Consider the following 20618-nt stretch of genomic DNA (forward strand, 5'->3'; position numbering starts at 1 on the left):
ATCATAAATATTCAGCACACACCAAATCTATGATTACTGAAGCAAATAGTTCAGCCGCACTTGTAACTACATCAGAACAATAATTAAATGTAGATACATGTTTTACTGATACTTAGTGGTTATTGACCTTGCAAGCTGTTCAGTGCTTCACTGTAGATTCTTGATGAGGCACAGGGCTTGCTTGAATATTGGGATTTTAAACTATGCTTTTTTATAATACTTCCTTTTTCCTGTTTTATACTTTACTATGCAACTTTTTGGATTTTACAAAATAGCCTATATAGTTCAACATCCATTTCACAGGCTACCAAAACAAAAGCAGCTATTGGAGAACGAGAAGGAAAAATTGATAACAAGGCTCAGTTGGATTTGATTCAAGAAGAAGTTGCCAAGATACAAGAAGAGAAGAAGGAACTGGAAGAGGAAACCAAGGTTTGTACCCAATCTTACTGTCTGTATTTCCGGCCGTATGCTATCAGTAAACCTCACAAATATTTTGGCTATAGGATGACATTAGTTCTGACCTTCAAGGAATCAACAATTGATGTTTATATTTTTTCAGCTATGGATTGAACCCTTACATGATTTTTTTAAGGATTCAAAGTTGTTGTGATCTTTCTTTATAATAAATAAAATGGATATAGGCCTAGAGTATTCAATAAACTCACTACCTACCGTAACAACAGTGGCTAATGAAGCCTGTGACAAAATATGATAATTGAATTTGATTGTAACACATAATCTTCACTAGGGATGGACGGGATTGAACTTTTAGTTCGGGACGGGACGGGAAGTGATTTTTATTTCCTTCCTGATTTTCGGGACGGGTCCCTTGGTAATCTTGATCAATTTTTACCGTTTGTGACACTATCTATAAAAACAGGGTGTCTAGTAGTCGGGAAAGTCGGGAATTAGTATTGAATTTCAAAATGGTCTTGAAAAGTCGGGATTTAGTTTTAAATTTGATTTCAAAATCGGGAATTTTCATGATTTTACCGCGATTGTCGTCTTACGTTTACGTAATTAAAATCCAATTTAATTATTGAAAAATCCTCAAACAGGAGTCTCCTCTCTATAAAAAAGTTTTTGGATGAAAGAAATCTGCTTATCAGCACAACAAAATCAAATCTAATATCCTTTTCAACTAAACAATCAATAACAGCATTTGAACCTAATATTTTTATAAAAACAGACAAAATTGATCAGGACAAAATTGACCAAACAAAGTTTCTGGGACTGGTTATTGATGAAAATCTATCTTGGGATAATCACATAAACTATGTAGTAAATAAATTATCATCTGGCATTCATGCCTTGCGGCTGATGTCCAAGGTTTGCAACTTGGAAACTCTTAGGATAATCTATTATTCTCTAATTCATTCCCACATATCCTATGGAATCGCCATTTACGGAGCAACAACTAAGGCAAATTTGGATAAAATACTTATAAAACAAGAAAAAGCTATTAGAGTGATCATGAAATTAAAAAGAACAGATTCAGTTAAAAATATCTTTCCTGAATTGGGTGTATTAACAGTTTACAGTTTGTATATTTATGAGACAATAATTTATGCAAAACAATTTCATTTATTATCCACTGCAAGTAAATATAACACACGCTTTCAAATTAACCTTCCTAGACATAATTTAGAATTCTATACCAAAAAACCTTCATATGCAGGCTTAAAATTTCTTCAAAAATTACCGATTTCACTTAAAAAAGAAAATAATACACAAACAGATTCAAAAGCCTACTAAAAGACTTGTTGATAAGAAACCCATTTTATTCCATCAAAGAATTTTTAAATCGTAATCTTGAAACGACCATTTGAATTCCAGATACTACCGTTTACTCTGACGTAACCTTCTAAGATTTTGTGATTTTTTAAAGTTATAGCACTCATTTTTAGTTTTACTATATAAATCATTGGTATGACTCCGTGGTCACGGGGTGATCGTCGGTATGACTCGCGATCACGGCATGATCGTCGGTATGACTCCGCGGTCATGGCACGATCGTCGGTATGACTTCCCCACCTGCGTTCGCGGAACATCTATCGCGATCGTTGCGTTATCGTCATTCGCGGAGCAGAAAAATCGCCGACGATTGGACCAAATCCCGTCCTGAAAAATTCCCGAATCAAATGTTATCCTGTCCCGAAAATCGGGAATATTTTTTCCCCGAAAATTTCCCGCAATTTCGGGACCCGTCCATCCCTAATCTTCACTATTATGATTGAAGGCAGTTGTTAATCATACTGCAAAATCTTGACATTTTAATTCTTATATTTATTATGTTATTATTATTAAATTGGACTTTTTCAACGTATTCTGGGTTTAAAACTACAGAACGTTTTTAGAGGTGGATAACCTCCTCCCTTTACCGAGTAAAAATTACTACTCTATATATTTATTGTGTGGGAACCTTGATTTTAGAGCTGGTTAATTATTGTGATACACAATATTACAATATTTGATAATTTTCCTCATATATTTATGTTAGGTAATTTAACTTGTTGAAGTACCTATTTAACAATTTTTATATCATACAAATAAGCAATCAGGATTTTGTAGTGTTCTATTTTTATTGAAGGTGGCTGAAAAAGTAGAAGTTTTGGTTGACAAAGCACCAATTTTGACTGACAAAGCAACAGTACTAGCAGATAAACCGAAAGAAGAAAAGGTATGAATCATTTATATAATTTAGTTTATATATATATATATATATATATATATACATATATATACTATGATTTTTTATGTTGTTCTTGTATATATATATTATATATTTTATTATATATATATATATATATATAGATTATATATTTATATAAGACATTTTAGCTATTTAGTTCTTTCCAGAGGTTTATTTTTAAGTGAAGTGGGCCTACTGAAACTAAACCCCTAGCTACAAACCCTACTCTACATCCTTCACCACTCCATCATTTGCTTTCTACTACAGATAATTGTTGTTATAGTTGTTAAATTGGGTCGAATTCTGAATTTTAAATCCATCACTATAAATTAAATACCCCACTTTTTTGTATAGACTATGTGTTTTGACGTTTCGGTAGGCCTATTCCTCTAAATTCAAATGTATAGTCAACCCCTGAAAGAAAATGTGTGTAGTTGAATATTCTAGTACCTACCGAGGATCACATATGGACACAAGAGGCTTAAGATTGATTATCAACACTTGTGTCCATAATTGTAACAAAGCTCAAATTTGCTTCTTTGAAATGTCATTAACTTTATAAATTGACAGGATAGACATTTTAGCTCAGTACGCATATTAAACAGAACCTGACTAGTAAAAATAATAATTTTATTCTTTAATGTTGGCTTTTCATCTCCAAAATCATTCTAACATCATCCCTCCATATGTAACTATTATAACGTAAAAACATAATAGAATCATAGGCTATTTTATTAGTTTGCTGTCGCATAGAAAATTTGAGGTCCGGTACGATTCAAGTTTTGTTCTTTCGTCATCTGTACATAATTATAGCACTGCACAAGCACAAGTTGCCATAATGTACACCTACAGAATATAATGAATTTTAATTCAATTAAGATTTTAAACCAGCAATTATTTCATTTTCTTGCATTCATAATAAAGAAGACATATTCATACGTATACATTTATAAAGATATACATTCATTGATGTAGAGTATTGGGTTTAAACATCACCAACAACATAAATTTTATTTTTTAATGGTGAATTTTTATCTGATAAATTAGGTTATATGTGGTAAATTATATGCAAAAAGTTACTGTGCGGTGTAATTATACTAAAAAGAGGAAAAAGTCGAGGTTTTGGTATAAAGAGTATAATTTATGAGAGAAATAATGTGTACGTGTTGATATGAGAGGTGATTCGCGACGAATGAATGCAACAATGAAAATTGACATATGGTAATGTGATGGGAATTACAGACGGACTGTTAAAAACAAAGACATATAAAATTAATACAAAAACAAAGGCAACTTGACTGAACAGTTACATAAAGTTAAACTAACATAAAATATTATTATTCCTTTTTGTTTCAGGATTTATCTGCTAAAGATATCGGTGAAACTTTAGAAGATGCTTTAGATGCTGTAGGTAAGGGAAAAAAGAAGATGATAATAGAAAAAGAAGAGCTTGACGACTTAAAGGAAGAAATGAAAGATTACCAAGAGGTATGTATTTTTTTTACTATTAACTGAGTATCAATTGCCTTTTAAGCTTGTTTATTTGCATAAAGTATTGAAATCATATTCTAAAAATGAATCAGTGTTTTTACAGCTAGAGCTAATGATAAACAATGGTTGATTAATTAAAATGTTTTATTTGCCTGAAAAATATTCAGAGATACTGGTACTGAAAATAGTGATAAAAGTATAGTAGTTACAAGTACATCAATCAACAAATCGAATGGCGGTACAAATTGAGAGATGTAGCCACAGTTTGTGCAAAGGTATATCACGATTGCTGGAATGGAAAAAGTTGTACCTATTACAAGTGTTTCTGAAGTAATATTTCCTCACTGGAATATTTATAATATATAAATCCCTAAGTACCCATAAACTTTTGAGAAAACTGCAAGTCACCCCCCTGCAAAACATATACTTGAAATGTTTGTTGAAACCTTGCGCAAAACTATCCATTATTTCATAAATTGCCCTTCAAGGTCTTAATTCTTTTCTAAACGGAACTTTAAATATACCTAATGTTAAAAATGCCTCAGCTATACTTATTTGTATGTTATTCTTTCAATTTATCGCCTTATTAATCAGGTGTGATTATTTGTTTGTATTACTGTACTCTGTTTTGTTTATTTCAGCTTAACTTAACCAATCAATAGTTTTTAAATGGTAGAAAAAGGAGGATAGCAGCTAGCTTACCTTGAAAGTGTGGGTAGGCCATAGAACAAGTAGACATTATTTTGCACACAATATTTCGTCCCCTAAGGGACTTTGTCAAGTGTAGAGAGAGTTTATAAATTACAAGATGGCTGCTGTCATGGCTGATGGCTGAGTTGTCAACTAGGCAAACTAGGCCTAGTTTGTATATAAAATATTATATGTGTGTGTATATATAAAATTGTGTACATAGTTGTAAATAGACTAATGAGATGTGGCAACCCTGCATAGTTGACAACAGCCATCAGCCATGACAGCAGCCATGACAGCAGCCATCTTGTAATTTATAAACTCTCTCTACACTTGACAAAGTCCCTTAGGGGACGAAATATTGTGTGCAAAATATTTTTCTACTTGTTCTATGGCCTACCCACACTTTCAAGGTAAGCTAGCTGCTATCCTCCTTTTTCTACCATTTAAAATCCTGGCCTAGAGCCTTTCCTTAAACAAAACCAATCAATAGTTTTATTAATACTTATGAAGTCAAAAAGGGTGAAGCCCGTGGATAACAGCTAGTATTTATAATGTGGAATTCCTGATGTGGAGTTACAGTGAAATCAATATGCATCATCATTTCCTAAATAACCAAACAATCTATGTTGGCCTACTGTGTCAATAAATGTATTAGGCTATTAGTGGTGAAATAAGTTCCATTAATTTGTTAATCAAATAAGTGATGCAATGATTTAAAAACTTTTGTAGGATGTACAGAATTTGAAGGAGGTATCAGAGTTGGCGAAACAGTCTGATGAAGGTTTAGAGGTGAAGGAGTCCAAGGCTGCTAAGAGACTGTCCAAGACTGTTAACAAGATGATCTCTAAAATGGACGCTGCTCTTGCTGAGCTGGAGAAGAAAGAGAAAGCAAAAAAAGAAAGTTTACGAAAAGAAGTCACAAATGAAGAATCGACTACTCCTACGTAAGTTATGTATTATTGTGGTAAAAAATTATAGATTCACGGGTCCCAAAATTTCATGAAATTTTCAGGGAAAAAATACTCCCAATCATCGGTACGGGATTACATTTAAATCAGGGTTTTATTGGGACGGGATTTGATGTGATCGTCGGCTATTTTGCCGCGTCACGAGTAACGATGATGCCATTTTCGCAAGTGCGGGGATATCGTCGCATGGCGACTGACGATGATTATGCCTCTGTGGTTGCGAGAGAAGCTCACTTTAATGCAGCGAACCCAGGAGGTAATGACGATGACTCTGTAATTACGGGAGATGTTTAAGATTGTGCCGCGAACGAGGGACATATTGACAATGGTGCCGTAACCACGAGTCATTTCGACGATGGCACCCTGACCGGACCACGAGATTGTGCCGTGAACGCAGGACATGTCGACGAAGACGCTGTGACCCCGTGTCATGAACTGACCATGGGGCCTTGATCGCGGGACAAGTTCACGATGGCGCTGCGAACACGAGTCATGTTGACGATGGCACCGTGACTGCTGGACAAGTTCACGAAGGTAACGCCAATGCGGGACATGTTGAATTGCTGATGATGGCTCTGTGACCGCAGCACAAGTTTACAATGGCGCCGCGAATGCTGGTCATGTTGACAATGGTGCCGTGACCACAGGACATGTTGACGAAGACACCGTGACCACAAATCATGCTGATAATGGCACCGTGAATGTGAGACATGTTCACTTTAGCGCCAGGACCGCAATTCATGTTGACAATGGCGCCTTGACCGCGAGACAAGTTTACGATAGCACCGCAAATGCGGGACATGTTGACAATGGCGCCGTGACCGTGAGACATGTCCACAACGGCGTCGCGAACTCGGGCCTTAAAACTCTACACAGACATAGACATAGACATATTTTATTTGCGTATAACATTCTTTACATGTGTTAGTACATACAGAAAAGGTGAATTGTCAGAATCATTCAGCAGTTTTTTAAAGTACAATGAATTTTTTAATCAAAGGTTTTTGCATTATCTGTTTATTTTTACCAAATGTTGGTTTTTGTAAATCAGTGCCGCAAAGGAAAAAATTGATTTTTTGTTCGTCATTTTTAATGTATGCAATGTATACTCAAGCAAAATTTTAAAAAAGCCTTTTTGCCTGTAGAAAAAAATCCTGTCCCGTCCCAAACTCAAAGTTCAATCCCTTTCATCCCTCAGGGTTGTCAGCGACCGGGAATTCCGGGAAAATCAGGAACTATGCGTGAATTTTAACCGCTGTGAAAAAACCGGGAAATTTGCAGGAAAATGGTATGATTCAGGGATTTTCAATGAACTTAAACTATTATCATTATGTTCGTTTATTAACAAGGAATTTTATAGTTCTAATAATTTTGAGCCAATTTATCTGACAAACTTTATAGTGAATTTATATTTACGGAAGATTCAGATTATAAATTAACCAGATTCGAGAATCGAATCTCGGGTCCGCCATCAGAATACGCTGACTCGCCGTCAGCTCTATAATAAGGTGAAGCGTGTAGCAGGGTAGCAGCAGTGTCGATCTACGCATAGCTGGAACAAAGCCAAACTCAGTCTCAAAACTCAAGGCATGGCTTGAAATCATCCTAGTCGAATATTAATTTTATTTTAAAGAGGGATAGGCTGATAACAGAATTTCTCGATTCTACTGTATACAGGGTTGTCAGCGGCCGGGAATTCCGGGAAAATCGGGAATTATGCTTGAATTTTAACAGCTGTGAAAAAAACCGGGAAATATGCGTGAAAATCGTATTATTCCGTGAATTTAATTGATATCGTTAATACAGTTTTTTTTTCAAGTAATTTTAACAGTTATAAACCGTTTTGCAATACTTTCTTGATTGATTTGATAGTAAACCAAAATTTACGGTTTACTGGCGAGTGGCGATGGTTCGGAAGAAGCAGAAGGTAAGTTGGATGTACAGTACCTACCACCATGAATAGGCCTACGCGGGAAGCCGACTCCGCCGGTCGCCGGAAGCACTTAGTTAAGTATACTCGCAACTCGAGTCAAGTAGTAGAGGTTAAGCTGATTTCGTTGATGTTTGACAAGTAAATAATAAGAAAGGAAAATGTTTGAGTTTTATTTAATCCCTTAACCCCTTTCAATATTGACATACTAGGCCTAATAATAATCAGCAACCTAGGCATCGCTTGCGTCATCCATTTCACTGACAGCGACAGCTGTCGAAATGACAGCTGAAGTCGAAATGTTCAGTTTCCTCCCTGCAATATTCAACCATTAAACTTTAACATCGTCATCGTCGTATGGTTAGGCTTGCTTTATATTGCGCCAAAAAGTAGGTCCATATTTATCTGTACTATCTACCTGATTAAAGAGTTTAGTGAAGTTTTAAGTGCTACTATGACACAATGCATTTATTGAAAAATATCATAAGCCTTAGTCCATGTAGATTTTGTAATGTTATAACGAATGGTGAATGTTGACAATAAAAGTATGTAACAACAGTTCTCATTGGTCAGGAGGCGACAATGCACTACCATGTCAGCCAATCGACTTTCGTGTTTCAATGGAGCAAAAACATGGTTAGTTACAGGCAGGTTCAAAACATCGATTGTTACGATCCATTTTTGACACCCCTACACGGAAGTTATAGTGACGTCGTGCATAAGGGCCAGGCAGGCCGGTTCACAGTGAATCCACTCTGCCGAACCTATACTCTTGGTATCATCGGGAACATAGTCAAACACTTTTGTTACTAAATAAAACTATGGCATGTTTTATAAAAGCACTCTTTTGGAGATTCTAGTCCCTAAACATAATCTTTATTGTAGGCTAAAAGTAAAACTTATCTATTGCCATACTTTACTCCACAGACGTCGACTTATTCTACAACTCTTTAAAAAATACCAGGTTTCAGTCAAAATACTTTTGTAAAAATTGACAGTGTGCTGTTTTAACACAGTCATTCCTTGACCACGATTGTTTTTACTTCTTATAGAGAAAAGACTCTCCTTACAAAAAGTATTTATAGGTCAAGATGTATGTAGTTTTTTAAAAGTATAACTGCAATTGCTTTTAAAAATAAATACAAAAACTGTCAAATGACTTAGATTAAATTAATACTTGTAGGCCTAAGCCTATTTATAAATTAGAGGAAACTTTATTAGACCTCATCACAGTCAAATTCAAACATTTGCAGTGTTTTAAAATAATTAACACTCAGAAACGTTTGTGTAATGGAAATCTGCAAGCGACTGATGCCAAGGGTAAGGTAGGGCATGTGAACCAGGCTTTCTTTAGAGCAAACTTTCTCTTTTCCTACCCCATGTCCCGTTAGACGGTGGGCGGGGCTTCACACTAAATAAACACTCAGTTCATTCATTCACATTAAAGAATAGTTTTTGTGGCAGTGAGGTATGTCTCTGTAATACAACCTTATAGTAACCTTTTATAAGCATTATTAAACTATTACACACAAGTAAGAAGAGTGGCCTTTATTTGAGTTTGAAACTGATCAAATGACTAGTCTAGCCTACTGTACTAGCTTGATCAATTAATGTTTAAGGTAATAGAGTTTATAACCCCTGATAATTCGGAGCAAATTATTAGCCAAATATAGTATTATGAGTGGATGTTATCAAAATGGCACCCATAATAACCCACCGCGCTACCCCTTACCCGCCCGACCACCAGTGCGTCACTAATTAATTATGTGTCACGAAGTGTTCACCGTTTCATTGGTCGGGGCTTACGTAGTCCCTTGGGCAATTTGGCTTGCTTTTTTTAATTTACTGATAAGTGTAACTTGTGTTGTGCCATTCTTATAAGTATAATAGACGCCGGGAATTCCGTACTTTTTAGCCGGGAAAACCGGGAAAAATGTGTGAATTTCGTTTATAGATCCTGCTGACAACCCTGTGTATACCAGTTCTGAAATATTACTCACGATTCTTGATACCTATTCCATGTAAAAACTCATATTTTTAAGGAAGTTGCCATGGTCAATGTTTTGTAGTTCGTATCATCCATTGAATTCCGAATCAGACAACCCACGTAGTTCATGCCGGCTCAAAATTATCGTGCGATCTCAGTTATTTATCGTATCCAAGTCTGATAAGTAAACGGAATCGGGGAACCGCTCATGCTTTTTACGACACGAAATAGTCGTGGACTGAAAACATCCAAATAAAGATAGCATTGGCTCAGCAACTCTGCTAGAAAATCTAGACGCTGTAAAATGTTGTTATGTTGGTACCTCTCGAAGAATAAACCAGCTCATTGGCTACTGGCAATCCCACAATCATTTCATTCATTTCATTTAATTTCAATCACCTAGTTCTAGTTCCAAAGTACTATACTATTCCCCTGGTGCATATGGCGGCCAAGACGTCTCTCAATTCTCGCATTCAGTGATACCACAGAGAGTTCTATTGTTTGTGTTGATATCTTCGGTTGCGTTGTAGCTCTAGTTCAAGTTCAATGTGCGACTATTGCCGCCATTGCCGGTATCGACTTAACCTTGACCGCAATAAGTATTTGTCTGCGTTTGCGTTGTGCGTTCGTGTAGCAAGCAATGGCGGAACTGTAGTGTAGAGTGTAGACACTAGACAGACGACACAACGATTTACGTGATGACAATACAATTCCCGATCGACGCTCGACTGTGGATTGAATTGATGTTTTAGCTTTGACTTAAAGTTTAGTTAATTTTGGAAAATAGATAATTTTAATTGTAATAATTATTGGTTTTTTACCGGCTTACAGTTAGTCATAAGTAACTATCGGCAAGTAACTATCGGAGACAACAATAGATACCTTTTTGATAAAAAATATTAAATTATCTAACTTGAAGGTAGAAGGTCTGGTTACTTTCTTATCTGACCATGATGGAAAGCTATTAAAAGTAAAATGCCAACATTCTTTGAAAACCGCAAATTTGCCGATTAAAAAAGAGTTGCTTCAATTTTCACCTGAAAACATTAATCTCTTTACACAATTAATTTTTAATGAATCTTGGTTCGATGTCTATAATTACAGGGTAGAAAATATTGGTTACAAAGAGAAATAAAAAACGTACATGGATAACTAAAGAATTAAAGATAAAACAACAGCATATTATTCAACTGACTAAGGAATATCGTTGTAAAAAAAGTATTAGTTTAAATATTGTTTACGTCAGGAAAAGACAACTTATAAAAGAGAACTAAATAAGGCTAAACACAGATATTTAAAAAAAAGTTGAAAATTCCCAAAACATTCAGAAAACTGTCTGGAATTTAATCAACTCTGAAGTTGGGGAAAATGACAAGAAATCATAAACAAATATAATTTTAAAACGAAATTCAAAAAAAATCTTAGACCCTGGTGGTAGAATTGCAAATATGTTTAATGGCTATTTTAGCAACATGGTTACAGATTTAGATTTAAATTTAAATTGTAACAATCAGAATGTGATGGCTGATGTGAAAGCTGATTTTGTTTGTAAAGCCAAAATTTGAGCTCAAACCGATCACTGAAAGGGAGGTGAAAAAAATCATTCAATCTTTAAAAAATAAACACTCCAGTGGACATGATGAAATTCCTGTAACAATAATAAAGGCTGCAAAAACCTACATCAGCAAAATTGTATGTCATCTGATCAATTCTTTGTTTGTTTTAGGCATTTTTCCTAACATATTAAAGCAGGCAAAAATAATTTCTTAAAACAATACCCTGAAAATATATCTAATTATCGCCCAGTGATGATTGTTCTTCCTTCAATTTCTAAAGTGTATGAAAAAGCCGCCTACTTACGATTAATTTTCAGAGTTTTTGGAAAAATTTAATATTTTGGATGATAATCAGCATGGATTCCGGAATGGAAGATCAGTTGTGAGCGCACTGTTTCTTTTATCTTCTTCTTTTATCTTGTTTCTTTTATGTGTTTCTTTTATCGAATTAGTTTTTGAAAGTAGGCAAAGCCCATTATACAATTGGCATATTTATGGACCTTTCTAAAGTGTTTGATAGTGTAAAACATAGTAAATTACTAGAAAAACTTAAAAAAATTGGAATAAAAATTAAATTTTTTTAAAAGAGCTCCCAATTGGCTTTTTTCCTATTTTACAAATAGATTTGTCGCATTAACAAATACCCCCGCCGCAGCAAACCTGCCGACTAAGCGAATTTCCATTTGTCTGAATTGACTTTCAGTTAAATATATTTTAATAACATTAGGTTTAACGAGTACCTAGGTTTGCTGCTACAAGGAAACTAATAAAGTGCGTTTTTGAGTAAAATATTGATAGCTTAGTACAAAATAAATAAATTTGCCAAGTTTGATCAAAATATATCCATAAACAAGCAAACTACAACATTTGACAATATTCTCCATAAGAATAACATGGGAATTTGAAATTTACAATTTTTTTAATTTTCTCCGTTACTAATAATCTAACAAAAATACTTTTATATACTAAATTATTTGTTTTTTTAAGCTCTTTAAAAAGGTCTAAAGAGAAATCGGGAAATTTTGTGTTTTGAGGGTCAAAAGTGAGAAAAACCAATTTTTACCCCATAAAACCCCCCGTAAAGCCCCATTCCCATGGTCCGATCGTGCTGGTTCGCGAACTCATTCAAGTTTATCTCGCTTTACACCTTTAAACCAAATTTCATCAAAATCGGACAAAAATTACTCAAGTTATCGCGTTCACGGACGTATATATATATATATATATATATATATATATATATATGTCTATATATATATATATACATATATAAAAATTTGAACGAATGGTGTTTTTGGCCTCTGGGGACATCAAAATGAAAAAGTAAATCGGTCCCGGGTCTAGGTCTTACCGTGCCACCTACGGTAATAGCTACTTCCCTATAGGGAAATTCGCTAAAATGTCCTTTTATTGTAATTTGAAAAACTTAAAAAGTATATATTTTGCTCGCATTCACTCTCATATTTAATTTGGTTTAGCATTATGGGTCAACAACAAAATTAATATGGATAGCATTCTGAAGTGGCAAAAAGAGGCTATCAGAATTATGCTTAAGGCTAAACATCCCAGGTTTAGTTCCAAATTCTGCCACCACGTCGCAGCACCAAATTGGAGTCATTTTGTGTTGGTGTTTATTGGTGGAATTTTCATCCGATTTTCATTTTGAAAACTGATTTGTGAACGGGATAAGATAACAATTCACGCCATTGAAGATAAATTTGAACTAAGTTGGCTGGTTAAAAAAATTATAGTAAAATAATTGTGTTACAAAATGAAAAATGACAATTGCAGGTACCGGTAGTCATTTTAAAGACAATAATTTTTAATGAATTTTACTTTTTAAATTTTTAAAATCGCTTGGCTGGTTTAGTCGGTATCGTTGTTTAAACATTTACAGTAATTATAACAAACGCAAGAGAGACATGAAGCAGGTGCAGGACAGGGCCGCTGTGACTCATTCCAAGGTCACACTCACATTTGCTACCCCTCCCCCCCCACAACAAGACTGGGGTGTTGCTTGGGCTGCTCCCGAAAGCCACGAATGTTTATGGCTATAAGCTGGGGAACGAAAGCCACGACAATGAGTGAAGGGTCGAAAAGGTTTTAATCCTGGGGACGTAAGCCACGACTGCGAGCCAGGTAGACTGCTGTCAGGGTGGCAGCTCACAGGGAGAACGGGAAATTTAAGCTCCCTGTTTTATTTATGCGTCTCAATCAAGCAAATTCGTCAGTCCAATCTGAATCCGCCGTGCTATAAAGGTTAGAAATAGACCTTTGAGCTCTACTACTGTTTGTTATTTTATTCTTCTGTCTGGTTATCGTTAGTGTACTGTAGTTATTTGCTCATACAAATGCAATAATTAATTTCAAGCAAATAATAACTATGGATAAGCTATTACCGTAGATAGCACGGTAAACCCTTAACCCTAAACAGTTTAAATTTTTCGATTTTATGTCCTCAGAGTCCAAATATGTATTAAATCTATTCATATTTATTCAACGAATTTGGTTATTAATGTGTGACGGACGATTACTGAAGTTCAACTAAGAGAGAATTAACCACCAGGATCTTCGGACTGCTCATTCTGAAAATATCTTAAAATCATGTTTGTTGCTAGAATACTATTCTTGATGTAAACTTAGGTTTACACGTTTAAAAATCATTTTTAAATAGTAGGCTACAGTCAGTTCCACCATAACTTTTAAAACCTATATACAAATTTAAGTTACATTAACACCATGCATGAGGTTTTGTTGTGGTACTTTTAACCCTCAGAGGCCTAAACAGTTGCAGGCTCTCCTCAAATTTCCAGTAAGAAGATTTCCTTGAGAAAGAACACGGCGACCAAATTCTCAATATAATTCAAAAACAAAAACAAAATCCAATTCATGAAAAAATCAGACAAATCAGAGAAGAATCTTACACATCTACATGTTAAAAAATACGCCTAACCATTTAATCAAAATTTTACTATGAATTCAAAACATATGTTATTAACTATTTATTTATTTTAATTGTTTACATACTTTCGTAACACTCATACTGTGATCATGGCCTTAGTGCCGAAATACCTATCAGTTTAAATAAAAAATGAATTTCAGGGTACTCTGGTTTTTATTATTTTGCTTATTAATTTAAAAAGTAGCCCTAAAAATTGAACAGAACTATAAAAAAAAAAAATATTTATATATATATATGTGTCCGTGAACGCAATAACTTGAGTAATTTTTGTCCGATTTTGATGAAATTTGGTTTAAAGGTGTAAAGCGTGATAAACTTAAATGAGTTCGCGAACCAGCATGATCGGACTATGGGAATCGGTGTATGGGGGGGGGGGGGGGGGGTTTATGGGGTAAAAATAGGTGTTTCCAATTTTTGACCCTAAAAACACAAAATTTCACAATTTCTTTCTAAACCATTTTGTAGAGCTTAAAAAAACAAATAATTTAGTATATTGAAGCATTATTATGCGCCTAATGGTTACGGACAAAATTCAAAAAAATTGTAATTTTAAAATTCCCATGTTATTCTTGTGGAGAATTAGTCAACTGTTGTAGTTTGCTTGTTTATGAACATATTTTGATCAAATTTGGAAAATACACATTAATTTCTTACTAAACGACAGTACCTATTACCATTTTACATTAAAAAGACACTTTTTTACCCTCCCTGTTGCAGCAAACCTAAGTACTAATTCTATTTAAATAGGGAATAAATGTGATATTTTTAAGGAGACATTTTAGTGTAAATCCAATCAGGCAAATGGAAATTTGCTAAGTGTGCAGGTTTGCTGCGGCGGGGGTATTATTTAAATATATGTCTCTTTCCGACTTACAGAAAATACTTGTTTTTAAATCATAAACTAGTATCTGTCGAAATCAGTAGTCCAGTCTAGTAAGTGTGTCCGGTCAGAGTATGAATGCGAGGTGTGTGTGAGATTACGAAGCTACAGTCGCGTTGCAGGGCCGGGCAGAGCGGCTGGGCACTGGAGCTGCGCTTCGCGGGGGGGGGGGGGGAGGTAGGGGAGCGCGAGAGAAATAATGATAATTTCTTTAAAAAACTATTCCGATACGACCATTTGGCCGAATTAATATCTGAAAACGGCAAAATTCTTTAAATTTTCTCTTTACAAAATGACTACCTGCAATAAAAAAAAAATAATTACAGCAATAAAAAATTCTTTATAAAAGTTTTTTGTAAATAAATTTTAAAAAACATTAGCAAAATAGCGTGAATGTCTTATTCATATAATTTACAAAACCTTTTACAAAACAAAAATCTGATAATAAATACGGAAATTATAAGTGGTACAAATTTGCCACAGAGATGCTGCTAGCTATCTATCGGGCCAGAAACACAACTTTTTCAAGGATGTTTACCCTTAAGCTTAAACGAGTTGATTCGGCAAAAGAACATTTTAAGAAATTACAAATTTTTACAGTTTATGGGCAATATATTTATGAAACAAATCTTATCGCAAAAAAAATAAATCTGAGCAAGTAATAAATTCAGTGCATTCTTATAATATCAGGAGGAGAAGGGAGTTTGTCTAGCCTCACAAATTAAAATTTTTTGAAAAAAACCCCTTATAAGCTGGTAACGATTTTCCAAAATTTGTCCCTGAATTCAAAAAAATTCCAAAAGAGCATATAATAAATCTAGCATTATATTCTTTTCTTATAAGTAGCCCATATTAGTCGCCAGGACTTTCGTACTTTTTAGCCGGGAAAAATGTGTGAATTTTGTTTGTAGATTCTGCTGACAACCCTGATCCCTACAAAAATGTATATGAATTTTACGTACTGTACCAGACAAATTAGCTTATAAATCTTGAAAATTATTTCCAAAATTTTAAAACTATTGTCTTTTCTCATAAAAAGACGTAAAATAATCAAGAACCAATTGATTAGCTGATCAGCGTACACAAAAGCCACCAGGCCTACTCAAAAATGTAACTATTAATAATTAGTAACAGATCTCAAAATCTTTTGCCCACACAGCCTCAAAATTTGAAATTCAGAAAGTGAGTCCATGGGTTCCATAACAGAGGTATGAACTCATTTTACTAAAACAGGGTGACCACCGACCGGAAAATCTTGGAGACTATGATTGGTTTTTTGAATCATGAAGAAACCGGTAATTATGTGTAGATTTTGTATTTTTACCGGGAACTTTCAATTTATCTTTACCGCGATCGTGCATGACGACGATGACGTTTCCTTGACCCCGGGAGACGATGATGATGACCATACGTTTGCGGGATATGTAAATGATTTTGCTGTGATCGTGGAAGACGGTGATGATGTTTCTGTTACCGCATGGATATTTAGAACTATGCTGTAACAGCAAAAGACAATGATGATATCCACACAACGGCGGGAAATGATTAGAATTTTGCTGTTAACGAGAGAGACGATGATGATGTACAAACGACCGCAGTAGATGATCAACATGTTACTGCAATTGTGAAAAACGATAATAATGTCCAAACGACTGCGGGAAATGACCGGAATTTTGCTACATTTCTGGAAGACTATGATAATGTCCACACAACCGCAGGATATGTTCAGGATTTTGCCGCGATCACGCTAGACGATGATGATGTTCACACGACTGCGGGAGATGTTCATGATTTTGCCACGATCGTGCAAGATGATGATGATAGGCTTCAAAAGATGATCAGTTTTATTTATTGTTTTTTCTTTTTTTATGAAAGAGGTTGGCGGCCTCTTTTAACCTTGTATTTGCCTGTCCACATAGACTAACCGCCCGTGCGTAGATCATTTACAACAAAGCAAGGAGTGAGCCGGTACAGTACAAAGGTGATCTGTACTGATAAAATGTTTTCGGCAGTGATCCGAACTCACGACATCGCTGCCTTGGACCCAAAGTCCGCGACGCTACCGACTGATCCACCGACTGACTACCACTAGCTAACTAGCTAATTTACTATTATCAATTTAGTTAATTTAAGTTCCTTTTTTTTTCATTGCTATAGTGCAGTTGTTTTACATTTTTATCATCGTAGCACTTTGTTAAATTATTTTTATAAAAGGGTGAGTGAAATAAAAATATATAGAATTTTTCTTTGGTTTTTTTTTTTAAAGTCAGGAAAAATCCCTCAGATTGGTAAGGAAAAATGGCCTTAAACATTCTGTGGAAACCCTGTATAAATACACTTCTTGCATCAGCTTTTAAAGATAGTATTGACATTCAATGACATTTGTTGATTATCTGTATTTTGTTTCAGTGACGAGTTGCTGCAGGTGGATGAACTAATTCAGGCACTACAGGAGTTACAGAATGTCTCTGATAGTTCTCGTAAACAGACCATCATTGAAGTTTTGGCTAAAATTGACATTGATAAGGATGGAGTTATCAAAGTTGATGATCTGCTCAAGGTGTGTTGTTTACAAAATACTATTATCTCTCATTTTTCTAATGACTAAGACCTAATAATAAATCTTAGTAACTGTATATTTGTTAATAGTGGGTTACAGGTATGTCTACAAGCATATAAAAAGGACATGAAACTGCAACTCTCTTTATTAGACAGTTAAAAAAAAAAAATAAATAAAACTCTGTGTTACAAATATCTACAAATTACCATCTATAAAATGTTTTTACCAAAAAAAGGAAGGAAAATAAATAACGTTTAACTGTAAACTAAATATATAAAAAAATAAAGAGAATTCAGTATTGTTAACACAAAACAATAACTAACGTATACTTTGCCTGTGTAAATAAATAATTTTTATTAATTTAATTTTTATTAAATTTTATTTGAACATACCGATAAAAAAGACTCGAAATTTCTGAAGGAGTAAACACCAAATGAACCAATTTGTAGCTAATATTGGTTAAGAAAGAATTTTGGCTTTATTTTAACAACTTAATTTAATAAATTAGCAATTCTCAAACTATAGGTCGTAACCCGCTCATGAGAGCTAGATGGGAGGGTCGCAGGAAGAGATCTAATATTAAACATATTATGTTACTCGAACCCGAGAATTGGGTAATATTTTACCACCTACAACTTTTCGGGTGGTATCAGAATAGCACCAGGCAAGGAATATAACCTTCAAACATATTTAGTTTGTACTCAATTCAACAGTAGGCTATAACTAAACATGATTTTAAGCTTCAAACTAGGGATGTTTAAAGGATTCAGAAAGTTGTAATTACCATTTTCTTAGATGGTTAAATTTTGGAATTTTTTCGGGAAGGGAATCTTCAATAATATTGTGATCGTTAAAGATATAGGAACTACAGTAGACTCCCGATCATCCACGAGTGAATAATAACGTTGCAGATTAAACACAATTGCATAAAATATTAGTGATGGGCGGATCCAAGAATATGTCGGTACCGGTTCCGGATCTTGAAAAAATCGGATCCGGATGTTCGGGTCCGGATACGTTTTTTTTTCTTTTTTCCCCAAGGACGTTTTTTTTTTTTAAGTAGCCCATATGGCTAGGTAATGTGACAATATATGTCGACGTAAATAACTCATATGAGTAGGCAATGTCAAAGACTATCTGTGTCCATATACGTAGAGGTGTGCGGATAGTGAAATTTCATTTCGGATCTGATTCGGATCGGATAGTTGAGGCTCGGTTCGGATCGGATCGGATATTGGGAGGTTCGGATTCGGATATTTGCGGATTCGGATAGTTCGGCGCGGTTAATAATAAGCTGCATATGTATTTTTAACCTATAAAACAATGTAAAGCTGTGTAAATAAACTTAAATGACGATTTTGAACTATAGAATTTCAAATTAGCCAAGTCCACAGTTTTCTCTCTCTTAAAAATCACAATTCACAACATTTATTTTCAAAAGTTGGTTGCTTGAATTAAGTACACTAGCAGCCGAAATCTTCACACAACACCTTAGCTCAGCAGGACTGATGTCAAACGTTTGGGCTTGTTTACTTGAGGTTATGTTTTATCTTGTTTCCTGGTTCTCACAAGCCAAGGAGTTCGATCTCAAGTTTATTTTCACATTGTATTTCCTTACGTTTTTGGAACGGATTATTGGCCTTAAGTGGCATTTTGCGGGTTTGCCAAGTTTAGAAAACATCACGAATGCACTAAGATTGGCTCTAGCTCACGATTTGATGTTGGGCAATTAAATTAGACTTTATAACTGTGTAAAAGGTGTGTATCCCTGAATTTATAAATTGCATTCTACACTTATTCACTGCCAAACATAATTTAGTAGAACCTTGATGAACCGAGAATTACACTAGCCTACATAACTTCATTACCCCAAGTAAAATACCAAGATAATTTTTATAATTATATTTGAATCGTATAATCTTAGTTTGTTAAAAATGGATTGTATTTAATTGCAGTCCATTATTGTTAAGTAGTATGGTCCCAAATTATTGTTTTTGATTTTGAAACATCACAGTTCATTTGACAAAATTATAGTTGAAGCAGCCCAATGTCAAGTCACGCTTGTGCAATAGCTTGTTTACAAGCTTTCTCCAGACCACGGGGGAGGGGAGGGTCTGATAAGCCGTCTATTGTTCACCCCCAAGAAGGTCCGACCCTCATTAGTGCCGCTCGGCTGCACTCAGTGGGGAACCCAATACCACAAATCAATCTTTTAAATGAATACAAATATTTGGTAATAATTGTTTTATTAATATTCACCTTGAAATTTCAATAAATTTGGTGTAAAATGTGACAAAAATCGGCCATTTTGACCGATTATTAATACAGTACCAAATACCAATAAAGTAGTACATTCATTGGTAATTAAATAACAAGTTTTACCCCCCTGCTGTGCACTATGTCACAAAAGCTGATAACGACATGGGTGATTAGTAACCATGGCAACTTGTTGAATGCGTGATGAAGGGAAACCCAAGAAATAGAAGACTGGGACGGGTGGCGTCGTCCTGTAATCCAGCTACTAGGAGGTCACAAATTGTGGATATTTATAGGGATGCACTGTGGATGCGATGCTCCCTGGTGTGGATTAACGTCCGCACTAGTGAGTACTACGACTATCCGCAGTACTATCCTGATAATTAGACCAATTCATAAATTACAAGGAAAAAATGTGGTTCGGATTCCACTATAAACTGTAGGTCCCTTAGTTGCCATTAGCTGTATGGGCTATTAATTAACAGCTGTGTCTAAGGAACATGTCGGCCTTAGTCACTAACAAGACTACAAGATCGCGCCACTCATCCTACACTCATCCTTCACTCATATTTGGGTTAAAATATGCACATAGTGGTGTCCCCATCTTAAATAATTGAATTGAATTGAATTGAACAAAGAG

General features: G+C 34.8%; 1 protein-coding gene across 3 annotated transcripts in view; it reads left to right on the top strand.

Moving 5' to 3' along the window:
- Positions 1 to 20618, top strand: part of LOC128983012 (mitochondrial proton/calcium exchanger protein-like) — a 73546-nt gene that overhangs the window by 39290 nt on the left and 13638 nt on the right. For all 3 annotated transcript variants that reach the window (XM_054402133.1, XM_054402131.1, XM_054402134.1), the window contains exons 7-11: positions 304 to 432; positions 2594 to 2683; positions 4052 to 4183; positions 5609 to 5823; positions 17572 to 17722. In XM_054402133.1, coding sequence (XP_054258108.1) covers positions 304 to 432; positions 2594 to 2683; positions 4052 to 4183; positions 5609 to 5823; positions 17572 to 17722 — 717 coding nt within the window. The remainder of the gene's footprint in view (positions 1 to 303; positions 433 to 2593; positions 2684 to 4051; positions 4184 to 5608; positions 5824 to 17571; positions 17723 to 20618) is intronic.

Source organism: Macrosteles quadrilineatus, unplaced genomic scaffold (assembly GCF_028750875.1).
Source record: "Macrosteles quadrilineatus isolate MER2022 unplaced genomic scaffold, UCM_ALF_1.0 Scaffold_1__1_contigs__length_201487025, whole genome shotgun sequence".
In the NCBI taxonomy this organism is placed as follows: domain Eukaryota; kingdom Metazoa; phylum Arthropoda; class Insecta; order Hemiptera; family Cicadellidae; genus Macrosteles; species Macrosteles quadrilineatus.